At 53.5% G+C, this 26,410-nt stretch overlaps 1 protein-coding gene across 1 annotated transcript in view; it reads left to right on the forward strand.

The window, feature by feature from the left end:
• Positions 1-2,128: 2,128 nt before the first annotated feature.
• LOC140471350 (integrin alpha-5-like) overlaps positions 2,129-26,410 on the forward strand; it is a 276,546-nt gene continuing 252,264 nt past the window's right edge. Inside the window, 2 exon segments of the mRNA XM_072567381.1 lie at positions 2,129-2,650; positions 2,652-2,725. Of these exon segments, the coding sequence (XP_072423482.1) occupies positions 2,543-2,650; positions 2,652-2,725 (182 nt within the window). The 5' untranslated portion in view covers positions 2,129-2,542.

The following is a 26,410-nucleotide window of genomic DNA, read 5'->3' on the forward strand; positions in this document are numbered from 1 at the left end:
GAGGGGTGTGGGGTATATCAGTGTGTTACAGTGAGGGGTGTGGGGTATATCAGTGTGTTACAGTGAGGGGTGTGGGGTATATCAGTGTGTTACAGTGAGGGGTGTGGGGTATATCAGGGTGTGACAGTGAGGGGTGTGGGGTATATCAGTGTGTTACAGTGAGGGGTGTGGGGTATATCAGGGTGTGACAGTGAGGGGTGTGGGGTATATCAGTGTGTTACAGTGAGGGGTGTGGGGTATATCAGTGTGTGACAGTGAGGGGTGTGGGGTATATCAGGGTGTGACAGTGAGGGGTGTGGGGTATATCAGTGTGTTACAGTGAGGGGTGTGGGGTATATCAGGGTGTGACAGTGAGGGGTGTGGGATATATCAGTGTGTTACAGTGAGGGGTGTGGGGTATATCAGGGTGTGACAGTGAGGGGTGTGGGATATATCAGTGTGTTACAGTGAGGGGTGTGGGGTATATCAGTGTGTTACAGTGAGGGGTGTGGGGTATATCAGGGTGTGACAGTGAGGGGTGTGGGATATATCAGTGTGTTACAGTGAGGGGTGTGGGGTATATCAGTGTGTTACAGTGAGGGGTGTGGGGTATATCAGGGTGTTACAGTGAGGGGTGTGGGATATATCAGTGTGTTACAGTGAGGGGTGTGGGGTATATCAGGGTGTTACAGTGAGGGGTGTGGGATATATCAGTGTGTTACAGTGAGGGGTGTGGGGTATATCAGTGTGTTACAGTGAGGGGTGTGGGGTATATCAGTGTGTTACAGTGAGGGGTGTGGGGTATATGAGGGTGTGACAGTGAGGGGTGTGGGGTATATCAGTGTGTTACAGTGAGGGGTGTGGGGTATATCAGTGTGTTACAGTGAGGGGTGTGGGATATATCAGTGTGTTACTGTGAGGGGTGTGGGGTATATCAGTGTGTTACAGTGAGGGGTGTGGGGTATATCAGTGTGTTACAGTGAGGGGTGTGGGGTATATGAGGGTGTGACAGTGAGGGGTGTGGGGTATATCAGTGTGTTACAGTGAGGGGTGTGGGATATATCAGTGTGTTACTGTGAGGGGTGTGGGGTATATCAGTGTGTTACAGTGAGGGGTGTGGGGTATATGAGGGTGTGACAGTGAGGGGTGTGGGGTATATCAGTGTGTTACAGTGAGGGGTGTGGGGTATATGAGGGTGTGACAGTGAGGGGGTGTGGGGTATATCAGTGTGTTACAGTGAGGGGTGTGGGGTATATGAGGGTGTGACAGTGAGGGGGTGTGGGGTATATCAGTGTGTTACAGTGAGGGGTGTGGGGTATATCAGGGTGTTACAGTGAGGGGTGTGGGGTATATCAGTGTGTTACAGTGAGGGGTGTGGGGTATATGAGGGTGTGACAGTGAGGGGGTGTGGGGTATATCAGTGTGTTACAGTGAGGGGTGTGGGGTATATGAGGGTGTGACAGTGAGGGGTGTGGGTATATCAGTGTGTTACAGTGAGGGGTGTGGGGTATATCAGTGTGTTACAGTGAGGGGTGTGGGGTATATCAGGGTGTTACAGTGAGGGGTGTGGGATATATCAGTGTGTTACAGTGAGGGGTGTGGGGTATATCAGGGTGTTACAGTGAGGGGTGTGGGGTATATCAGTGTGTTACAGTGAGGGGTGTGGGGGTATATCAGTGTGTTACAGTGAGGGGTGTGGGTTGTCTCTCTGTGTGCAGAGACGCCCCTGGTTCCATTCCCTGTCCATCATTCTCCCCATGTCCCCCACACTGGGACCTTCAAGCCCTTGGGTTGACTCCACGTGTGATGTCGTGAGGGACGCGCACCAAGCCTTTTATCTGTGGCGTTCCTCGTTCCCCCTCCGCCTTGGGCCGAGCGGTGCACCCTCCCAGAGAGTGAGTGAGACCGGGCACCAGTCCTGGAGAGAGTTGGGTCAAAGCTCGGTCGGAGGGCAGTTTGGGGGGTGGGGGGCGGGGGGCGCAGTCGGTGCTGAATGGGGTCGGTGTTGCGGAGTCAGTGCCTGGACATCCGGTTGGAGAGAGCGAGTCTGAGTTTGAGAAAGCAGTGACCTCTCCTGGACGCTGTGTGTGTGTGTGTGTCAGAACTCGGGAGAGAGACTTGTGTGCGTTTCCTGACCAGCGTTTCCTGACCAGCTCTGCCCACAGTCTGTCTCCCGTCAGTGGAGAGAGTTCAGCACCTTGTAGAGAGAGAGAGAGAGAGATAGAGAGAGAGGAGAAGCCGGCACAACAGGGATCCCTGATCATGTACATATTTGAGCAGCAGCATTCCTGAACTTTTCCAATACTAAAGTGAAAGACAGTTGTGGGTGTTGTAACAGACGGGGCTGGCACAATTCAAACTCAGCCAGGAGCAGCCAACTTTGTTCCACACTCTGCAAACCCCTCCTCTCCCAAATGACCTCATGTTTTCAAGAACACCCTTTTTTTTTTCAAAATCTTTTCCTTTCAGTGAGTGCTCAGGATTTGGCGGCTGTTCCGGAGTGTGACTGTGAATGAAGGACGGAGTGTGTCACTGAGTCCGGGACTTGGAGCAACGAGCAGCGATGAGCTCGGCGGCTGGGGATGGACGGCCACTGGCCGGTTTACTGCACTGCTCCCTGGCGCTGGTGCTGTGCTCTCGATCCCTCGCCTACAACCTGGATTCCTCTCAGTCCCAGCGTGTACAGTGGACCGCAGGGCAGCTACTTCGGCTTTTCCGTGGAGTTTTATGTCCCCGATCCAGCAACGTGAGTGACTCGGATTACAGAGAAACTTGGTGTGTATTTTGTTTAATTGTTACATTTGAAAGGGCATCTTCAGACAGGGTGGGTCTGGTGGAGACTAATCCAAACCGCTGAACAGACTTTGATTCCGTCAACTGTGCGTTTAACAAGGAAAAATTAGATTTTTTTCCAAGTTTTCCTCAGGAATCATAACTTTTTTTGTTCGTCTGTTTTTGACTGGATTTATGAGCAGTTGTTGCAGTTGGAGCAAAGGTTTAGGGCATCAGGCCAGAGGGGACCACTTTCGGGTGACTTCAGGACTTCGGGGTGGGTGAGGGTCGGGGACGATGTGGTGGGCTGGGACTGCAGGGGAGAGGAGCCCAGAGCTGGAAGTTTCCTGACCGCAGGCTGGCTCTGCTCGGAGTCACTGGGAAGGCAAAGTCCATCCCGGCCCGGACAGGGGGACCCAGAGCAGGGACCCTCTGCCGCAACTCCCATTTCCGGGCTTCGGACCCAGCCCCGCTTCCTGCTCTCTGTTATACAGGACAGGGGGATACCCCACCCTCCCCCATTACTGTACAGATTCCTCCCCCATTACTGTACAGACAGACCCCTCCCCATTACTGTACAGATTCCTCCCCCATTACTGTACAGACCCCACCCCCATTACTGTACAGACCCTCCCCATACTGTACACACAGACCCCTCCCCCATTACTGTACAGACCCCACCCCCATTACTGTACAGACCCCTCCCCATTACTGTACACACAGACCCCTCCCCCATTACTGTACACACAGACCTCTCCCCATTACTGTACACACAACCCCTCCCCCATTACTGTACAGACCCCTCCCCATTACTGTACAGACCCCTCCCCATTACTGTACAGACAGACCCTCCCCATTACTGTACAGACCCCTCCCCCATTACTGTACAGACCCCTCCCCATTACTGTACAGACAGACCCCTCCCCATTACTGTACAGACCCCTCCCCATTACTGTACAGACCCCCCCATTACTGTACAGACAGACCGCTCCCCCATTACTGTACAGACCCCTCCCCATTACTGTACAGACCCCTTCCCCATTACTGTACAGACCCCTCCCCCATTACTGTACAGACAGACCCCTCCCCCATTACTGTACAGACCCCTCCCCCATTACTGTACAGACAGACCCCTCCCCCATTACTGTACAGACCCCTCCCCCATTACTGTACAGACAGACCCCTCCCCATTACTGTACAGACCCCTCCCCCATTACTGTACAGACCCCTCCCCATTACTGTACAGACCCCTCCCCCATTACTGTACAGACCCCTCCCCATTACTGTACAGACCCCTTCCCCATTACTGTACAGACCCCTCCCCATTACTGTACAGACAGACCCCTCCCCCATTACTGTACAGACCCCTCCCCCATTACTGTACAGACAGACCCCTCCCCCATTACTGTACAGACCCCTCCCCCATTACTGTACAGACAGACCCCTCCCCATTACTGTACAGACCCCTCCCCCATTACTGTACAGACCCCTCCCCATTACTGTACAGACAGACCCCTCCCCCATTACTGTACAGACCCCTCCCCATTACTGTACAGACAGACCCCTCCCCCATTACTGTACAGACCCCTCCCCATTACTGTACAGACCCCTTCCCCATTACTGTACAGACCCCTCCCCCATTACTGTACAGGCCCCTCCCCCATTACTGTACAGACCCCTCCCCATTACTGTACAGACAGACCCCTCCCCCATTACAGTACAGACCCCCTCCCCATTACTGTACAGACCCCTCCCCCATTACTGTACAGACCCCTCCCCCATTACTGTACAGACAGACCCCTCCCCCATTACAGTACAGACCCCTCCCCATTACTGTACAGACAGACCCCCTCCCCCATTACTGTACAGACCCCTCCCCATTACTGTACAGACCCCTCCCCCATTACTGTACAGACAGACCCCTCCCCATTACTGTACAGACCCCTCCCCCATTACAGTACAGACCCCCTCCCCCATTACTGTACAGTCCCCTCTCCATTACTGTACAGACAGACCCCTCCCCATTACTGTACAGACCCCCCCCATTACTGTACAGACCCCTCTCCATTACTGTACAGACCCCTCCCCCATTACTGTACAGACCCCTCCCCCATTACTGTACAGACAGACCCCTCCCCCATTACTGTACAGACCCCTCCCCATTACTGTACAGACAGACCCCTCCCCCATTACTGTACAGACCCCTCCCCCATTACTGTACAGACAGACCCCTCCCCATTACTGTACAGACCCCTCCCCCATTACTGTACAGACCCCTCCCCATTACTGTACAGACCCCTCCCCCATTACTGTACAGACCCCTCCCCATTACTGTACAGACCCCTCCTCCATTACTGTACAGACCCCTCCCCATTACTGTACAGACCCCTCCCCCATTACTGTACAGACAGACCCCTCCCCCATTACTGTACAGACCCCTCCCCCATTACTGTACAGACAGACCCCTCCCCCATTACTGTACAGACCCCTCCCCCATTACTGTACAGACCCCTCCCCCATTACTGTACAGACAGACCCCTCCCCATTACTGTACAGACCCCTCCCCCATTACTGTACAGACCCCTCCCCCATTACTGTACAGACCCCTCCCCATTACTGTACAGACCCCTCCCCCATTACTGTACAGACAGACCCCTCCCCCATTACTGTACAGACCCCCTCCCCATTACTGTACAGACCCCTCCCCATTACTGTACAGACCCCTCCCCCATTACTGTACAGACCCCTCCCCATTACTGTACAGACCCCTCCCCCATTACTGTACAGACCCCTCCCCATTACTGTACAGACAGACCCCTCCCCCATTACTGTACAGACCCCTCCCCCATTACTGTACAGACCCCTCCCCATTACTGTACAGACAGACCCCTCCCCCATTACTGTACAGACCACTCCCCATTACTTTACAGACCCCTCCCCCATTACTGTACAGACAGACCCCTCCCCCATTACTGTACAGACCCCTCCCCATTACTGTACAGACAGACCCCCTCCCCCATTACTGTACAGACCCCTCCCCCATTACTGCACAGACAGACCCCTCCCCCATTACTGTACAGACCCCTCCCCATTACTGTACAGACCCCTCCCCCATTACTGTACAGACCCCTCCCCATTACTGTACAGACCCCCTCCCCATTACTGTACAGACCCCTCCCCATTACTGTACAGACCCCTCCCCCATTACTGTTCAGACCCCTCCCCATTACTGTACAGACCCCTCCCCCATTACTGTACAGACCCCCTCCCCATTACTGTACAGACCCCTCCCCCATTACTGTACAGACCCCTCCCCATTACTGTACAGACCCCTCCCCATTACTGTACAGACAGACCCCTCCCCATTACTGTACAGACCCCTCCCCCATTACTGTACAGACCCCTCCCCATTACTGTACAGACCCCTCCCCCATTACTGTACAGACAGACCCCTCCCCCATTACTGTACAGACCCCTCCCCCATTACTGTACAGACCCCTCCCCCATTACTGTACAGACAGACCCCTCCCCCATTACTGTACAGACCCCTCCCCATTACTGTACAGACCCCTCCCCCATTACTGTACAGACCCCTCCCCCATTACTGTACAGACAGACCCCTCCACCATTACTGTACAGACCCCTCCCCATTACTGTACAGACCCCTCCCCCATTACTGTACAGACAGACCCCTCCCCCATTACTGTACAGACCACTCCCCATTACTGTACAGACCCCTCCCCCATTACTGTACAGACAGACCCCTCCCCCATTACTGTACAGACCCCTCCCCATTACTGTACAGACAGACCCCCTCCCCCATTACTGTACAGACCCCTCCCCCATTACTGCACAGACAGACCCCTCCCCATTACTGTACAGACCCCTCCCCCATTACTGTACAGACCCCTCCCCATTACTGTACAGACCCCCTCCCCATTACTGTACAGACCCCTCCCCATTACTGTACAGACCCCTCCCCATTACTGTACAGACCCCTCCCCCATTACTGTACAGACCCCCTCCCCATTACTGTACAGACCCCTCCCCCATTACTGTACAGACCCCTCCCCATTACTGTACAGACAGACCCCTCCCCATTACTGTACAGACCCCTCCCCCATTACTGTACAGACCCCTCCCCATTACTGTACAGACCCCTCCCCATTACTGTACAGACAGACCCCTCCCCCATTACTGTACAGACCCCTCCCCCATTACTGTACAGACCCCTCCCCCATTACTGTACAGACAGACCCCTCCCCCATTACTGTACAGACCGCTCCCCATTACTGTACAGACCCCTCCCCCATTACTGTACAGACCCCTCCCCCATTACTGTACAGACAGACCCCTCCCCCATTACTGTACAGACCCCTCCCCCATTACTGTACAGACCCCTCCCCATTACTGTACAGACCCCACCCCCATTACTGTACAGACAGACCCCTCCCCCATTACTGTACAGACAGACCCCTCCCCCATTACTGTACAGACCCCTCCCCATTACTGTACAGACAGACCCCTCCCCATTACTGTACAGACCCCTCCCCATTACTGTACAGACAGCCCCCCCATTACTGTACAGACCCCTCCCCATTACTGTACAGACAGACCCCTCCCCCATTACTGTACAGACCCCTCCCCCATTACTGTACAGACCCCTCCCCATTACTGTACAGACCCCTCCCCATTACTGTACAGACAGACCCCTCCCCCTTTACTGTACAGACCCCCCCCATTACTGTACAGACCCCTCCCCCATTACTGTACAGACCCCTCCCCCATTACTGTACAGACAGACCCCTCCCCCATTACTGTACAGACCCCTCCCCCATTACTGTACAGACCCCTCCCCATTACTGTACAGACAGATCCCTCCCCCATTACTGTACAGACCCCTCCCCCATTACTGTACAGACCCCTCCCCATTACTGTACAGACCCCTCCCCCATTACTGTACAGACAGACCCCTCCCCATTACTGTACAGACAGACCCCTCCCCCATTACTGTACAGACCCCTCCCCATTACTGTACAGACCCCTCCCCCATTACTGTACAGACAGACCCCTCTCCATTACTGTACAGACCCCTCCCCATTACTGTACAGACCCCTCGCCCATTACTGTACAGACAGACCCCTCCCCCATTACTGTACAGACCCCTCCCCATTACTGTACAGACCCCTCCCCCATTACTGTACAGACAGACCCCTCCCCCATTACTGTACAGACCCCTCCCCATTACTGTACAGACCCCCTCCCCCATTACTGTACAGACCCCTCCCCCATTACTGTACAGACAGACCCCTCCCCCATTACTGTACAGACCCCTCCCCATTACTGTACAGACCCCTCCCCATTACTGTACAGACCCCTCCCCCATTACTGTACAGACCCCTCCCCCATTACTGTACAGACAGACCCCTCCCCCATTACTGTACAGACCCCTCCCCATTACTGTACAGACCCCCTCCCCCATTACTGTACAGACCCCTCCCCCATTACTGTACAGACAGACCCCTCCCCCATTACTGTACAGACCCCCTCCCCATTACTGTACAGACCCCTCCCCATTACTGTACAGACCCCTCCCCCATTACTGTACAGACCCCTCCCCATTACTGTACAGACCCCTCCCCATTACTGTACAGACCCCTCCCCCATTACTGTACAGACCCCTCCCCATTACTGTACAGACAGACCCCTCCCCCATTACTGTACAGACCCCTCCCCCATTACTGTACAGACCCCTCCCCATTACTGTACAGACCCCTCCCCCATTACTGTACAGACCCCTCCCCCATTACTGTACAGACAGACCCCTCCCCCATTACTGTACAGACCCCTCCCCATTACTGTACAGACCCCTCCCCCATTACTGTACAGACAGACCCCCTCCCCCATTACTGTACAGACCCCTCCCCCATTACTGTACAGACAGACCCCTCCCCATTACTGTACAGACCCCTCCCCCATTACTGTACAGACCCCTCCCCCATTACTGTACAGACAGACCCCCTCCCCCATTACTGTACAGACCCCTCCCCCATTACTGTACAGACAGACCCCTCCCCCATTACTGTACAGACCCCTCCCCCATTACTGTACAGACAGACCCCTCCCCCATTACTGTACAGACCCCTCCCCCATTACTGTACAGACCCCTCCCCCATTACTGTACAGACCCCCTCCCCCATTACTGTACAGACCCCTCCCCCATTACTGTACAGACCCCCTCCCCATTACTGTACAGACCCCTCCCCCATTACTGTACAGACAGACACCTCCCCCATTACTGTACAGACAGACCCCTCCCCCATTACTGTACAGACCCCTCCCCCATTACTGTACAGACAGACCCCTCCCCTATTACTGTACAGACCCCTCCCCCATTACTGTACAGACCCCTCCCCATTACTGTACAGACAGACCCCTCCCCATTACTGTACAGACCCCTCCCCCATTACTGTACAGACCCCCTCCCCATTACTGTACAGACCCCTCCCCCATTACTGTACAGACCCCTCCCCATTACTGTACAGACCCCTCCCCATTACTGTACAGACAGACCCCTCCCCATTACTGTACAGACCCCTCCCCCATTACTGTACAGACCCCTCCCCATTACTGTACAGACCCCTCCCCCATTACTGTACAGACAGACCCCTCCCCCATTACTGTACAGACCCCTCCCCATTACTGTACAGACCCCTCCCCCATTACTGTACAGACAGACCCCTCCCCCATTACTGTACAGACCCCTCCCCATTACTGTACAGACCCCTCCCCCATTACTGTACAGACCCCTCCCCCATTACTGTACAGACAGACCCCTCCCCCATTACTGTACAGACCCCTCCCCCATTACTGTACAGACAGACCCCTCCCCCATTACTGTACAGACCACTCCCCATTACTGTACAGACCCCTCCCCCATTACTGTACAGACAGACCCCTCCCCCATTACTGTACAGACCCCTCCCCATTACTGTACAGACAGACCCCCTCCCCCATTACTGTACAGACCCCTCCCCCATTACTGCACAGACAGACCCCTGCCCCATTACTGTACAGACCCCTCCCCATTACTGTACAGACCCCTCCCCCATTACTGTACAGACCCCTCCCCATTACTGTACAGACCCCCTCCCCATTACTGTACAGACCCCTCCCCATTACTGTACAGACCCCTCCCCATTACTGTACAGACCCCTCCCCCATTACTGTACAGACCCCCTCCCCATTACTGTACAGACCCCTCCCCCATTACTGTACAGACCCCTCCCCATTACTGTACAGACCCCTCCCCATTATTGTACAGACAGACCCCTCCCCATTACTGTACAGACCCCTCCCCCATTACTGTACAGACCCCTCCCCATTACTGTACAGACCCCTCCCCCATTACTGTACAGACAGACCCCTCCCCCATTACTGTACAGACCCCTCCCCCATTACTGTACAGACCCCTCCCCCATTACTGTACAGACAGACCCCTCCCCCATTACTGTACAGACCCCTCCCCATTACTGTACAGACCCCTCCCCCATTACTGTACAGACCCCTCCCCCATTACTGTACAGACAGACCCCTCCCCCATTACTGTACAGACCCCTCCCCCATTACTGTACAGACCCCTCCCCCATTACTGTACAGACCCCTCCCCATTACTGTACAGACCCCACCCCCATTACTGTACAGACAGACCCCTCCCCCGTTACTGTACAGACAGACCCCTCCCCCATTACTGTACAGACCCCTCCCCATTACTGTACAGACGGACCCCTCCCCATTACTGTACAGACCCCTCCCCATTACTGTACAGACAGCTCCCCCCATTACTGTACAGACCCCTCCCCATTACTGTACAGACAGACCCCTCCCCCATTACTGTACAGACCCCTCCCCATTACTGTCCAGACCCCTCCCCCATTACTGTACAGACCCCTCCCCATTACTGTACAGACCCCTCCCCCATTACTGTACAGACCCCTCCCCATTACTGTACAGACAGACCCCTCCCCCATTACTGTACAGACCCCTCCCCATTACTGTACAGACCCCTCCCCCATTACTGTACAGACCCCTCCCCCATTACTGTACAGACCCCTCCCCATTACTGTACAGACAGACCCCTCCCCCATTACTGTACAGACCCCTCCCCCATTACTGTACAGACCCCTCCCCATTACTGTACAGACCCCTCCCCCATTACTGTACAGACAGACCCCTCCCCATTACTGTACAGACAGACCCCTCCCCCATTACTGTACAGACCCCTCCCCATTACTGTACAGACCCCTCCCCCATTACTGTACAGACAGACCCCTCTCCATTACTGTACAGACCCCTCCCCATTACTGTACAGACCCCTCCCCCATTACTGTACAGACCCCTCCCCCATTACTGTACAGACAGACCCCTCCCCCATTACTGTACAGACCCCTCCCCATTACTGTACAGACCCCTCCCCATTACTGTACAGACGCCTCCCCCATTACTGTACAGACAGACCCCTCCCCCATTACTGTACAGACCCCTCCCCATTACTGTACAGACCCCCTCCCCCATTACTGTACAGACCCCTCCCCCATTACTGTACAGACAGACCCCTCCCCCATTACTGTACAGACCCCTCCCCCATTACTGTACAGACCCCTCCCCATTACTGTACAGACCCCTCCCCCATTACTGTACAGACCCCTCCCCATTACTGTACAGACCCCTCCCCCATTACTGTACAGACAGACCCCTCCCCCATTACTGTACAGACCCCTCCCCATTACTGTACAGACCCCTCCCCATTACTGTACAGACCCCTCCCCCATTACTGTACAGACCCCTCCCCCATTACTGTACAGACCCCTTCCCCATTACTGTACAGACCCCTCCCCATTACTGTACAGACAGACCCCTCCCCCATTACTGTACAGACCCCTCCCCCATTACTGTACAGACCCCTCCCCATTACTGTACAGACCCCTCCCCCATTACTGTACAGACAGACCCCTCCCCCATTACTGTACAGACCCCTCCCCATTACTGTACAGACCCCTCCCCCATTACTGTACAGACAGACCCCCTCCCCCATTACTGTACAGACCCCTCCCCCATTACTGTACAGACAGACCCCTCCCCATTACTGTACAGACCCCTCCCCCATTACTGTACAGACCCCTCCCCCATTACTGTACAGACAGACCCCCTCCCCCATTACTGTACAGACCCCTCCCCCATTACTGTACAGACAGACCCCTCCCCCATTACTGTACAGGCCCCTCCCCCATTACTGTACAGACCCCCTCCCCCATTACTGTACAGACCCCTCCCCCATTACTGTACAGACCCCCTCCCCCATTACTTTACAGACCCCTCCCCCATTACTGTACAGACAGACCCCTCCCCCATTACTGTACAGACCCCTCCCCCATTACTGTACAGACAGACCCCTCCCCCATTACTGTACAGACAGACCCCTCCCCATTACTGTACAGACCCCTCCCCATTACTGTACAGACAGACCCCTCCCCATTACTGTACAGACCCCTCCCCATTACTGTACAGACCCCTCCCCATTACTGTACAGACAGACCCCTCCCCATTACTGTACAGACCCCTCCCCCATTACTGTACAGACCCCTCCCCATTACTGTACAGACCCCTCCCCCATTACTGTACAGACCCCTCCCCATTACTGTACAGACAGACCCCTCCCCCATTACTGTACAGACCCCTCCCCATTACTGTACAGACCCCTCCCCCATTACTGTACAGACCCCTCCCCCATTACTGTACAGACCCCTCCCCATTACTGTACAGACAGACCCACTCCATTATTACTGTACAGACCCCTCCCGGTTTCTGTGTCTATCGCTCTCTCTCTCTCTCTCTCTCTCTGTGCTGGCATTGACTCTGGGTCTATCTCTCTCTCTCTCTCTCTCTCTCTCTCTCTCTGTGCTGGCATTGACTCTGGGTCTATCTCTCTCTCTCTCTCACTCTCTCTCTCTCTGTGCTGGCATTGACTCTGGGTCTCTCTCCCTCTCTCTCTCTCTCTCTCTGTCTGTGCTGGCATTGACTCTGGGTCTATCTCTCTCTCTCTCTCTCTCTCTCTCTGTTCTGGCATTGACTCTGGGTCTATCTCTCTCTCCCTCTCTCTCTCTCTCTCTCTCTCTCTGTGCTGGCATTGACTCTGGGTCTATCTCTCTCTCTCTCTCTCTCTCTCTCTCTCTCTCTGTGCTGGCATTGACTCTGGGTCTATCTCTCGCTCTCTCTCTCTCTCTCTCTCTCTCTGTGCTGACATTGACTCTGGGTCTATCTATCTCTCTCTCTCTCTCTGTGCTGACATTGACTCTGGGTCTATCTCTCTCTCTCTCTCTCTGTGCTGACATTGACTCTGGGTCTATCTATCTCTCTCTCTCTCTCTCTCTCTGTGCTGGCATTGACTCTGGGTCTATCTCTCGCTCTCTCTCTCTCTCTCTCTCTCTGTGCTGACATTGACTCTGGGTCTATCTATCTCTCTCTCTCTCTGTGCTGACATTGACTCTGGGTCTATCTCTCTCTCTCTCTCTCTCTGTGCTGACATTGACTCTGGGTCTATCTCTCTCTCTCTCTCTCTCTCTCTCTCTGTGCTGACATTGACTCTGGGTCTATCTCTCTCTCTCTCTCTCTGTGCTGACATTGACTCTGGGTCTATCTCTCTCTCTCTCTCTCTGTGCTGACATTGACTCTGGGTCTATCTCTCTCTCTCTCTCTCTCTCTCTCTCTGTGCTGACATTGACTCTGGGTCTATCTCTCTCTCTCTCTCTCTGTGCTGGCATTGACTCTGGGTCTATCTCTCTCTCTGTATCTTTCTTTCTCTGTTTCTCCCTGTCTCTCTCTCTCTCTCTCTCTCTCTCTCTCTCTCTGTCACTCTCTCTCCTCTATCTCTCTCTCTCTCTCTCTTTATCTCTCTCTCCCTCTCTCTCTCTCTCTCTGGTCTCCCTGACATGCTGGCTCTGTGGCCCTGGTTTATTGACCTCTTGCCTGCTGCTGAAACTCAGCCTGTACCTGGCTTCAAATGGACCCTCTGTCAGAGTGGGCACACTGCTAACTTCCATGCCAGTCTCAGCTGAGCTGTTCAGGTCTGTCCCTGCTGAACACTGAGCCAGCCAAGCGTGCATCCCTCTGTGAGAGATCCCCTCAAACAGTGCTGCCATGCCAAGCCACCCACTGTCTGCCACATGCCAGAAACGCAGGCTGAATCCGAACAGAGTTCCCATTTAGGCAGCTCCCAGAGAAAGTGCCCCTGGGTGAGGGTGGCGTGAAGCTGCAGCCAAATGCTCAAGGCTGAGGTAATCCCAAAGGGGGCTGTGGTGCCAAGGCGCAGCGTGAAAGGTCAACCTTGTGACTTGTTGCCAAAGTCGAAGCTGGCAGAGCCTGCCCTGTTCAGTTGGGGGATTTACCCCCCTCTGGGCCACACCCTGTGGACAGATTGAGCTGGCTGGGAGTGGGAGTGAGAGAGAGAGAGAGAGAGAGAGAGAGAGACCCAGAGTCAATGCCAGTACAGAGAGAGAGAGAGAGAGATAGACCCAGACTCAATGCCAGCACAGAGAGAGAGAGAGAGGGATAGACCCAGAGTCAATGCCAGCACAGAGAGAGAGAGAGAGAGAGAGAGAGAGCGAGATCGACCCAGAGTCAATGCCAGCACAGAGAGAGAGAGAGAGATCGACCCAGAGTCAATGCCAGCACGGACAGAGAGAGTGAGATAGTCCCAGAGTCAGTACCAGCACAGACAGAGTCGGAGAGCGATAGAGAGAGAGAGAGAGAGAGAGAGAGAAAGAGAGAGAGATAAACCCATAGGGGTACAGTCACGAGTGGGGACAGGTTTGTCACTGTATATCACTTGGGTACAGTACTGGTGGGGACAGGTCTGTCACTGTATAACACTGGGGTACAGTACTGGTGGGGACAGGTCTGTCCCTGTAGAACTCTGGGGTACAGTACTGGAGGGGACTGGTCTATCCCTGTGTAACACTGGGGTACAGTACTGGTGGGGACAGGTCTGTCCCTGTATAACACTGGGGTACAGTACTGGTGGGGACAGGTCTGTCCCTGTATAACACTGGGATACAGTACTGGTGGGGACAGGTCTGTCACTGTATAACACTGGGATACAGTACTGGAGGGGACAGGTCTGTTACTGTATAACACTGGGGTATAGTACTGGTGGGGACAGGTCTGTCCCTGTATAACACTGGGGTACAGTACTGGCGGGGACAGGTCTGTCACTGTATAACACTGGGGTACAGTACTGGAGGGGACAGGTTTGTCACTGTATAACACTGGGGTACAGTACTGGATGGGGACAGGTCTGTCCCTGTATAACACTGGGATACAGTACTGGTGGGGACAGGTCTGTCATTGTATAACACTAGGGTACAGTACTGGTGGGGACAGGTCTGTCACTGTATAACACTGGGGTACAGTACTGGTGGGGACAGGTCTGTCACTGTATAACACTGGGGTACAGTACTGGTTGGGACAGGTCTGTCATTGTATAACACTAGGGTACAGTACTGGTGGGGACAGGTCTGTCACTGTATAACACTGGGGTACAGTACTGGGTGGGGACAGGTCTGTCCCTGTATAACACTGGGGTACAGTACTGGAGGGGACAGGTCTGTCACTGTATAACACTGGGGTACAGTACTGGTGGGGACAGGTCTGTTACTGTATAACACTGGGGTACAGTACTGGTGGGGACAGGTCTGTCACTGTATAACACTGGGGTACAGTACTGGGTGGGGACAGGTCTGTCCCTGTATAACACTGGGGTACAGTACTGGAGGGGACAGGTCTGTCCCTGTATAACACTGGGGTACAGTACTGGTGGGGACAGGTCTGTCACTGTATGACACTGGGGTACAGTACTGGTGAGGACAGGTCTGTCACTGTATAACACTGGGATACAGTACTGGAGGGGACAGGTCTGTTACTGTATAACACTGGGGTACAGTACTGGTGGGGACAGGTCTATCACTGTATAACACTGGGGTACAGTACTGGAGGGGACAGGTCTGTCCCTGTATAATACTGGGGTACAGTACTGGTGGGGACAGGTCTGTCACTGTATAACACTGGGGTACAGTACTGGTGGGGACAGGTCTGTCACTGTATAACACTGGGGGTACTGGTGGGGACAGGTCTGTCGCTGTATAACACTGGGGTACAGTACTGGTGGGGACAGGTCTGTCACTGTATAACACTGGGGTACAGTACTGGTGGGGACAGGTCTGTCGCTGTATAACACTGGGGTACAGTACTGGGTGGGGACAGGTCTGTCCCTGTATAACACTAGGGTACAGTACTGGTGGGGACAGGTCTGTCACTGTATAACACTGGGGTACAGTACTGGTGGGGACAGGTCTGTCACTGTATAACACTGGGGTACAGTACTGGTTGGGACAGGTCTGTCATTGTATAACACTAGGGTACAGTACTGGTGGGGACAGGTCTGTCACTGTATAACACTGGGGTACAGTACTGGGTGGGGACAGGTCTGTCCCTGTATAACACTGGGGTACAGTACTGGAGGGGACAGGTCTGTCACTGTATAACACTGGGGTACAGTACTGGTGGGGACAGGTCTGTTACTGTATAACACTGGGGTACAGTACTGGTGGGGACAGGTCTGTCACTGTATAACACTGGGGTACAGTACTGGGTGGGGACAGGTCTGTCCCTGTATAACACTGGGGTACAGTACTGGAGGGGACAGGTCTGTCCCTGTATAACACTGGGGTACAGTACTGGTGGGGACAGGTCTGTCACTGTATGACACTGGGGTACAGTACTGGTGAGGACAGGTCTGTCACTGTATAACACTGGGGTACAGTACTGGTGGGGACGGGTCTGTCCCTGTATAACACTGGGGTACAGTACTGGTGGGGACAGGTCTGTCCCTGTATAACACTGGGGTACAGTACTGGAGGGGACAGGTCTGTCACTGTATAACACTGGGGTACAGTACTGGGTGGGGACAGGTCTGTCCCTGTATAACACTGGGGTACAGTACTGGAGGGGACAGGTCCGTCCCTGTATAACACTGGGGTACAGTACTGGAGGGGACAGGTCTGTCACTGTATAACACTGGGGTACAGTACTGGGTGGGGACAGGTCTGTCCCTGTATAACACTGGGGTACAGTACTGGAGGGGACAGGTCTGTCCCTGTATAACACTGGGGTACAGTACTGGTGGGGACAGGTCTGTCCCTGTATAACACTGGGGTACAGTACTGGAGGGGACAGGTCTGTCACTGTATAACACTGGGGTACAGTACTGGGTGGGGACAGGTCTGTCCCTGTATAACACTGGGGTACAGTACTGGAGGGGACAGGTCTGTCCCTGTATAACACTGGGGTACAGTACTGGGTGGGGACAGGTCTGTCCCTGTATAACACTGGGGTACAGTACTGGAGAGGACAGGTCTGTCCCTGTATAACACTGGGGTACAGTACTGGTGGGGACAGGTCTGTTACTGTATGACACTGGGATACAGTACTGGAGGGGACAGGTCTGTTACTGTATAACACTGGGGTACAGTACTGGAGGGGACAGGTCTGTCACTGTATAACACTGGGGTACAGTACTGGTGGGGATAGGTCTGTCATTGTATAACACTGGGGTACAGTACTGGTGGGGACAGGTCTGTCACTGTATAACACTGGGGTACAGTACTGGTGGGGACAGGTCTGTCATTGTATAACACTGGGGTACAGTACTGGTGGGGACAGGTCTGTCCCTGTATAACACTGGGGTACAGTACTGGTGGGGACAGGTCTGTTACTCTATAACACTGGGGTACAGTACTGGTGGGGACAGGTCTGTCCCTGTATAACACTGGGGTACAGTACTGGTGGGGACAGGTCTGTTACTCTATAACACTGGGGTACAGTACTGGTGGGGACAGGTCTGTTATTGTATAACACTGGGGTACAGTACTGGTGGGGACAGGTCTGTCCCTGTATAACACTGGGGGTACTGGTGGGGACAGGTCTGTTACTGTATAACACTGGGGTACAGTACTGGTGGGGACAGGTCTGTCACTGTATAACACTGGGGTACAGTACTGGTGGGGACAGGTCTGTCACTGTATAACACTGGGGGTACTGGTGGGGACAGGTCTGTCGCTGTATAACACTGGGGTACAGTACTGGTGGGGACAGGTCTGTCACTGTATAACACTGGGGTACAGTACTGGTGGGGACAGGTCTGTCGCTGTATAACACTGGGGTACAGTACTGGGTGGGGACAGGTCTGTCCCTGTATAACACTAGGGTACAGTACTGGTGGGGACAGGTCTGTCACTGTATAACACTGGGGTACAGTACTGGTGGGGACAGGTCTGTCACTGTATAACACTGGGGTACAGTACTGGTTGGGACAGGTCTGTCATTGTATAACACTAGGGTACAGTACTGGTGGGGACAGGTCTGTCACTGTATAACACTGGGGTACAGTACTGGGTGGGGACAGGTCTGTCCCTGTATAACACTGGGGTACAGTACTGGAGGGGACAGGTCTGTCACTGTATAACACTGGGGTACAGTACTGGTGGGGACAGGTCTGTTACTGTATAACACTGGGGTACAGTACTGGTGGGGACAGGTCTGTCACTGTATAACACTGGGGTACAGTACTGGGTGGGGACAGGTCTGTCCCTGTATAACACTGGGGTACAGTACTGGAGGGGACAGGTCTGTCCCTGTATAACACTGGGGTACAGTACTGGTGGGGACAGGTCTGTCACTGTATGACACTGGGGTACAGTACTGGTGAGGACAGGTCTGTCACTGTATAACACTGGGGTACAGTACTGGTGGGGACGGGTCTGTCCCTGTATAACACTGGGGTACAGTACTGGTGGGGACAGGTCTGTCCCTGTATAACACTGGGGTACAGTACTGGAGGGGACAGGTCTGTCACTGTATAACACTGGGGTACAGTACTGGGTGGGGACAGGTCTGTCCCTGTATAACACTGGGGTACAGTACTGGAGGGGACAGGTCCGTCCCTGTATAACACTGGGGTACAGTACTGGAGGGGACAGGTCTGTCACTGTATAACACTGGGGTACAGTACTGGGTGGGGACAGGTCTGTCCCTGTATAACACTGGGGTACAGTACTGGAGGGGACAGGTCTGTCCCTGTATAACACTGGGGTACAGTACTGGTGGGGACAGGTCTGTCCCTGTATAACACTGGGGTACAGTACTGGAGGGGACAGGTCTGTCACTGTATAACACTGGGGTACAGTACTGGGTGGGGACAGGTCTGTCCCTGTATAACACTGGGGTACAGTACTGGAGGGGACAGGTCTGTCCCTGTATAACACTGGGGTACAGTACTGGGTGGGGACAGGTCTGTCCCTGTATAACACTGGGGTACAGTACTGGAGGGGACAGGTCTGTCCCTGTATAACACTGGGGTACAGTACTGGTGGGGACAGGTCTGTTACTGTATGACACTGGGATACAGTACTGGAGGGGACAGGTCTGTTACTGTATAACACTGGGGTACAGTACTGGAGGGGACAGGTCTGTCACTGTATAACACTGGGGTACAGTACTGGTGGGGATAGGTCTGTCATTGTATAACACTGGGGTACAGTACTGGTGGGGACAGGTCTGTCACTGTATAACACTGGGGTACAGTACTGGTGGGGACAGGTCTGTCATTGTATAACACTGGGGTACAGTACTGGTGGGGACAGGTCTGTCCCTGTATAACACTGGGGTACAGTACTGGTGGGGACAGGTCTGTTACTCTATAACACTGGGGTACAGTACTGGTGGGGACAGGTCTGTCCCTGTATAACACTGGGGTACAGTACTGGTGGGGACAGGTCTGTTACTCTATAACACTGGGGTACAGTACTGGTGGGGACAGGTCTGTTATTGTATAACACTGGGGTACAGTACTGGTGGGGACAGGTCTGTCCCTGTATAACACTGGGGGTACTGGTGGGGACAGGTCTGTTACTGTATAACACTGGGGTACAGTACTGGTGGGGACAGGTCTGTCGCTGTATAACACTGGGGTACAGTACTGGTGGGGACAGGTCTGTTACTGTATAACACTGGGGTACAGTACTGGTGGGGACAGGTCTGTTACTGTATAACACTGGGGTACAGTACTGGTGGGGACAGGTCTGTCGCTGTATAACACTGGGGTACAGTGTTGAGATGTGCAGCCCTGAGTTGCTGTTTCTGTGATTGTTTGGACCATTGTTAATGCTGGTCTTTTGTTGCTTTTCGCTGTTTGCGATCTGTCTTTCACCTCAGCTGACCCTAAACTTTGCTGTTGGTCTTGCTGTGTATCCACCCACTGGCTCTTGGCGGAACTGCACCTGGTGGTGATGCCTGGTTTCCCTCGGCTCTGGTCTTCAGCTGAGTTCTTGTGAACAGGAGATCATCTTTGATTGCAATTTTAAAGCAGAGTCCCTCCCAAGATCAGGGCCTTTTCTGTTTAAAACTATATGCTTTGTTTCACTCGGAGCAGCCCAGCCGTGCTTCTGTTGAAGCCCGCAATGGTGTCAAAGTTGAGATTTGTGCCATTAATCCATCCAGGCACATACTCACACACACTCAGACACACACACTCACACACACACTCAGACACACACACTCACACACACACTCACACACACACTCACACACACACACTCACACACACACACACACCCACACACACCCACACACACACTCAGACACACACTCACACACACTCAGACACACACACACACACACTCAGACACACACACACACACACTCAGACACACACACACTCACACACACACTCAGACACACACACACACACACTCAGACACACTCACACACACACTCAGACACACACACACACCCACACACACCCACACACACACTCAGACACACACACACACACACTCAGACACACACACACTCACACACACACTCAGACACACACACACACACACTCAGACACACTCACACACACACTCAGACACACACACACACCCACACACACCCACACACACACTCAGACACACACACACACACACTCAGACACACACACACTCACACACACACTCAGACACACACACACACACACTCAGACACACTCACACACACACTCAGACACACACACACACCCACACACACCCACACACACACTCAGACACACACACACACACACTCAGACACACACACACACACACACACTCACACACACACACTCACACACACACTCAGACACACACACACACACACACACTCACACACACACACTCACACACACACTCAGACACACACACACACCCACACACACACTCAGACACACACACACACACACTCAGACACACACACACTCAGACACACACACACACACACTCAGACACACACACACTCACACACACACTCAGACACACACACACACACACACTCAGACACACTCACACACACACTCAGACACACACACACACCCACACACACCCACACACACACTCAGACACACACACACACACACTCAGACACACACACACACACTCAGACACACACACACTCACTCACACACTCAGACACACACACACACACACTCAGACACACACACACACACACACACTCAGACACACACACACACACACTCACACAAACTCTCTCTCACAGACACACACACACACACACACACACTCAGACACGCACACACCCACACACACACACACATACACACACTCACACACACACACTCACACAAACTCTCTCTCACAGACACACACACACACACACACACTCAGACACACACACTCACACACACGCACACACACACAACACACTCACACAAACTCTCTCTCACAGACACACACACTCAGACACGCACACACCCACACACACACACACATACACACACTCACACACACACACTCACACTCACACACATACACTCACACACACACACTCACACTCACACATGCATACACACACACACACAAACTCTCACTCAGTCACACTCACACACACACACTGACACACTCACACATACTCACGCACACACACACACTCCTATCACTATATAACACTGGGGTACAGTACTGGTGGGGACAGTACTGTCCCTGTATAACACTGGGGTACAGAACTGGTGGGGACAGTACTGTCCCTGTATAACACTGGGGTACAGTACTGGTGGGGACAGGTCTGTCACTGCTTAACACTGTGGTACAGTACTGGTGGGGACAGGACTGTCGCTGTATAACACTGGGGTACAGTACTGGTGGGGACAGGTCTGTCACTGTATAACACTGGGGTACAGTACTGGTGGGGACAGGTCTGTCCCTGTATAACACTGGGGTACAGTACTGGTGGGGGCAGGTCTGTCACTGCTTAACACTGTGGTACAGTACTGGTGGGGACAGGACTGTCGCTGTATAACACTGGGGTATAGTACTGGTGGGGACAGGTCTGTGACTGTATAACACAGGGGTACAGTACTGGTGGGGACAGGTCTGTTCCTGTCTAACAATGGGATAGAGTACTGGTGGGGACAGGTCTGTCACTGTATAACACTGGGGAACAGTACTGGTAGGGGACAGGTCATGTCACTGTATAACACTGGGGTACAGTACTGGTAGGGGACAGGTCAGTCACTGTATAACACTGGGGTACAGTACTGGTGGGGACAGGTCTGTCCCTGTATAACACTGGGGTACAGTCATGGTGGGGACAGGTCTGTCCCTGTATAACACTGGGGTACAGTACTGGCGGGGACAGGTCAGTCACTGTATAACACTGGGGTACAGTACTGGTGGGGACAGGTCTGTCACTGTATAACACTGGGGTACAGTACTGGTAGGGGACAGGTCAGTCACTGTATAACACTGGGGTACAGTACTGGTGAGGACAGTACTGTCACTGTATAACACTGGGGTACAGTACTGGTGGGGACGGGTCTGTTCCTGTCTAACAATGGGATACAGTACTGGTGGGGACAGGTCTGTCACTGTATAACACTGGGGTACAATACTGGAAGGGACAGTTGTGTTCCTGTATAACACTGGGGGACAGTACTGGTTGGGACAGGTCTGTCACTGTATAACAGTGGGGTACAATACTGGTGGGGGACTGGTCTGTCAATGTATAACACTGGGGTACAGTACTGGTGGGGATAGGTCTGTCACTGTATAACACTGGGGTACAGTACTGGTGGGGACAGGTCTGTCCCTGTATAACACTGGGGGACAGTACAGGTGGGGACAGGTCTGTCACTGTATAACACTGGGTTACATTTTGCGTGGGGACAGGTTTGTCCCTGTGTAACACTGGGGTACAGTACTGGTGGGGACAGGTCTGTCAATGTATAACACTGGGGTACAGTACTGGCAGGGACAGGTCTGTCCCTGTATAACACTGGGGTACAGTACTGGTGGGGACAGGTCTGTCCCTGTATAACACTCGGGTACAGTACTGGTGGGGACGGGTCTGTCGTTCTATAACGCTGGGCTACAGTATTGGTGGGGGACTGGTCTCTCCCTGTATAACAGTAGGTGACAGTACTGGTGGGGACAGCTCTGTCCCTGTATAACACTGGGGTACAGTACTGGTGGGGACAGGTCTGTCACTGGAGAACAGTGGGGTACAATACTGGTGGGGGACTGGTCTGTCCCTGTATAACACTGGGAGACAGTACTGGTGGGGAATGGCCTGTGACTGTATAACACTGGGGTACAGTACTGGTTGTGACAGGTCTGTCACTGTATAACACTGGGGTGGGGGACAGGTCTGTCCCTGTATAACACTGGGGTACAGTACTAGTGGGGACATGTCTGTCACTGTATAACACTGGGGGACAGTACTGGTGGGGACAGGTCTGTCCCTGTTTAACACTGGGGTACAGTACTGGTGGGGACAGGTCTGTCCCTGCATGACACTGGGGTACAGTACTGGTGGGGACAGGTCTGTCACTGTATAACACTGGGGTACAGTACTGGTGGGGACAGGTCTGTCCCTGTTTAACACTGGGGTACAGTACTGGTGGGGACAGGTCTGTTACTGTATAACACTGGGGTACAGTACTGGTGGGGACAGGTCTGTCCCTGTATAACACTGGGGTACAGTACTGGTGGGGACAGGTCTGTCCCTGTGTAACACTGGTGTACAGTACTGGTGGGGACAGGTCTGTCACTGTATAACACTGGGGTACAGTACTGGTGGGGACAGGTCTGTCACTGTATAACACTGGGGTACAGTACTGGTGGGGACAGGTCTGTCCCTGTGTAACACTGGGGTACAGTACTGGTGGGGACAGGTCTGTCCCTGTGTAACACTGGGGTACAGTACTGGTGGGGACAGGTCTGTCTCTGTATAACACTGGTGTACAGTACTGGTGGGGACAAGCCTGTCACTGTATTATACTGGGATACAGTACTGGTGGGGACAGGTCCGTCCCTGTATAACACTGGGGTACAGTACTGGTGGGGACAGGTCTGTCCCTGTATAACACTGGGGTACAGTACTGGTGGGGACAGGTCTGTCCCTGTATAACACTGGGGTACAGTACTGGTGGGGACCGGTCTATCCCTGTATAACTCTGGGGTACAGTACTGGTGGGGACGGCTCTGTCTCTGTATAACACTGGGGTACAGTACTGGTGGGGACAGGTCTGTCACTGTATAACAGTGGGGTACAATACTGGTGGGGGACTGGTCTGTCCCTGTATAACACTGGGATACAGCACTGGTGGGGAATGGCCTGTAACTGTATAACACTGGGGTACAGTACTGGTGGGGACAGGTCTGTCACTGTATTATAGTGGGCTACAGTACTGGTTGGGACAGGTCTGTCCCTGTATAACACTGGGGGACAGTACTGGTGGGGACAGGCCTGTCCCAGTATAACAATGGGGTATAGTACTGGTGGGGACAGGTCTGTCACTGTATTATACTGGGATACAGTACTGGTGGGGACAGGTCTGTCCCTGTATAACACTGGGGGACAGTACTGGTGGGGGACAGGTCTGTCACTGTATAACACTGAGGTACAGTACTGGTGGTGACAGGTCTGTCCCTGTATAACACTGGGGGACAGTACTGGTGGGGACAGGTCTGTCCCTGTATAACACTGGGGTACAGTACAGGTGGGGACAGGTCTGTCAGTGTATAACACTGGGGAACAGTACTGGTAGGGGACAGGTCATGTCACTGTATAACACTGGGGTACAGTACTGGTGGGGACAGGTCTGTCACTGTATAACACTGGGGTACAGTACTGGTAGGGGACAGGTCAGTCACTGTATAACACTGGGGTACAGTACTGGTGGGGACAGGTCTGTCCCTGTATAACACTGGGGTACAGTCATGGTGGGGACAGGTCTGTCCCTGTATAACACTGGGGTACAGTACTGGCGGGGACAGGTCAGTCACTGTATAACACTGGGGTACAGTACTGGTGGGGACAGGTCTGTCACTGTATAACACTGGGGTACAGTACTGGTAGGGGACAGGTCAGTCACTGTATAACACTGGGGTACAGTACTGGTGAGGACAGTACTGTCACTGTATAACACTGGGGTACAGTACTGGTGGGGACGGGTCTGTTCCTGTCTAACAATGGGATACAGTACTGGTGGGGACAGGTCTGTCACTGTATAACACTGGGGTACAATACTGGAAGGGACAGTTGTGTTCCTGTATAACACTGGGGGACAGTACTGGTTGGGACAGGTCTGTCACTGTATAACAGTGGGGTACAATACTGGTGGGGGACTGGTCTGTCAATGTATAACACTGGGGTACAGTACTGGTGGGGATAGGTCTGTCACTGTATAACACTGGGGTACAGTACTGGTGGGGACAGGTCTGTCCCTGTATAACACTGGGGGACAGTACAGGTGGGGACAGGTCTGTCACTGTATAACACTGGGTTACATTTTGCGTGGGGACAGGTTTGTCCCTGTGTAACACTGGGGTACAGTACTGGTGGGGACAGGTCTGTCAATGTATAACACTGGGGTACAGTACTGGCAGGGACAGGTCTGTCCCTGTATAACACTGGGGTACAGTACTGGTGGGGACAGGTCTGTCCCTGTATAACACTCGGGTACAGTACTGGTGGGGACGGGTCTGTCGTTCTATAACGCTGGGCTACAGTATTGGTGGGGGACTGGTCTCTCCCTGTATAACAGTAGGTGACAGTACTGGTGGGGACAGCTCTGTCCCTGTATAACACTGGGGTACAGTACTGGTGGGGACAGGTCTGTCACTGGAGAACAGTGGGGTACAATACTGGTGGGGGACTGGTCTGTCCCTGTATAACACTGGGAGACAGTACTGGTGGGGAATGGCCTGTGACTGTATAACACTGGGGTACAGTACTGGTTGTGACAGGTCTGTCACTGTATAACACTGGGGTGGGGGACAGGTCTGTCCCTGTATAACACTGGGGTACAGTACTAGTGGGGACATGTCTGTCACTGTATAACACTGGGGGACAGTACTGGTGGGGACAGGTCTGTCCCTGTTTAACACTGGGGTACAGTACTGGTGGGGACAGGTCTGTCCCTGCATGACACTGGGGTACAGTACTGGTGGGGACAGGTCTGTCACTGTATAACACTGGGGTACAGTACTGGTGGGGACAGGTCTGTCCCTGT

The sequence above is a fragment of the Chiloscyllium punctatum genome, chromosome X (assembly GCF_047496795.1).
Source record: "Chiloscyllium punctatum isolate Juve2018m chromosome X, sChiPun1.3, whole genome shotgun sequence".
NCBI lineage: Eukaryota > Metazoa > Chordata > Chondrichthyes > Orectolobiformes > Hemiscylliidae > Chiloscyllium > Chiloscyllium punctatum.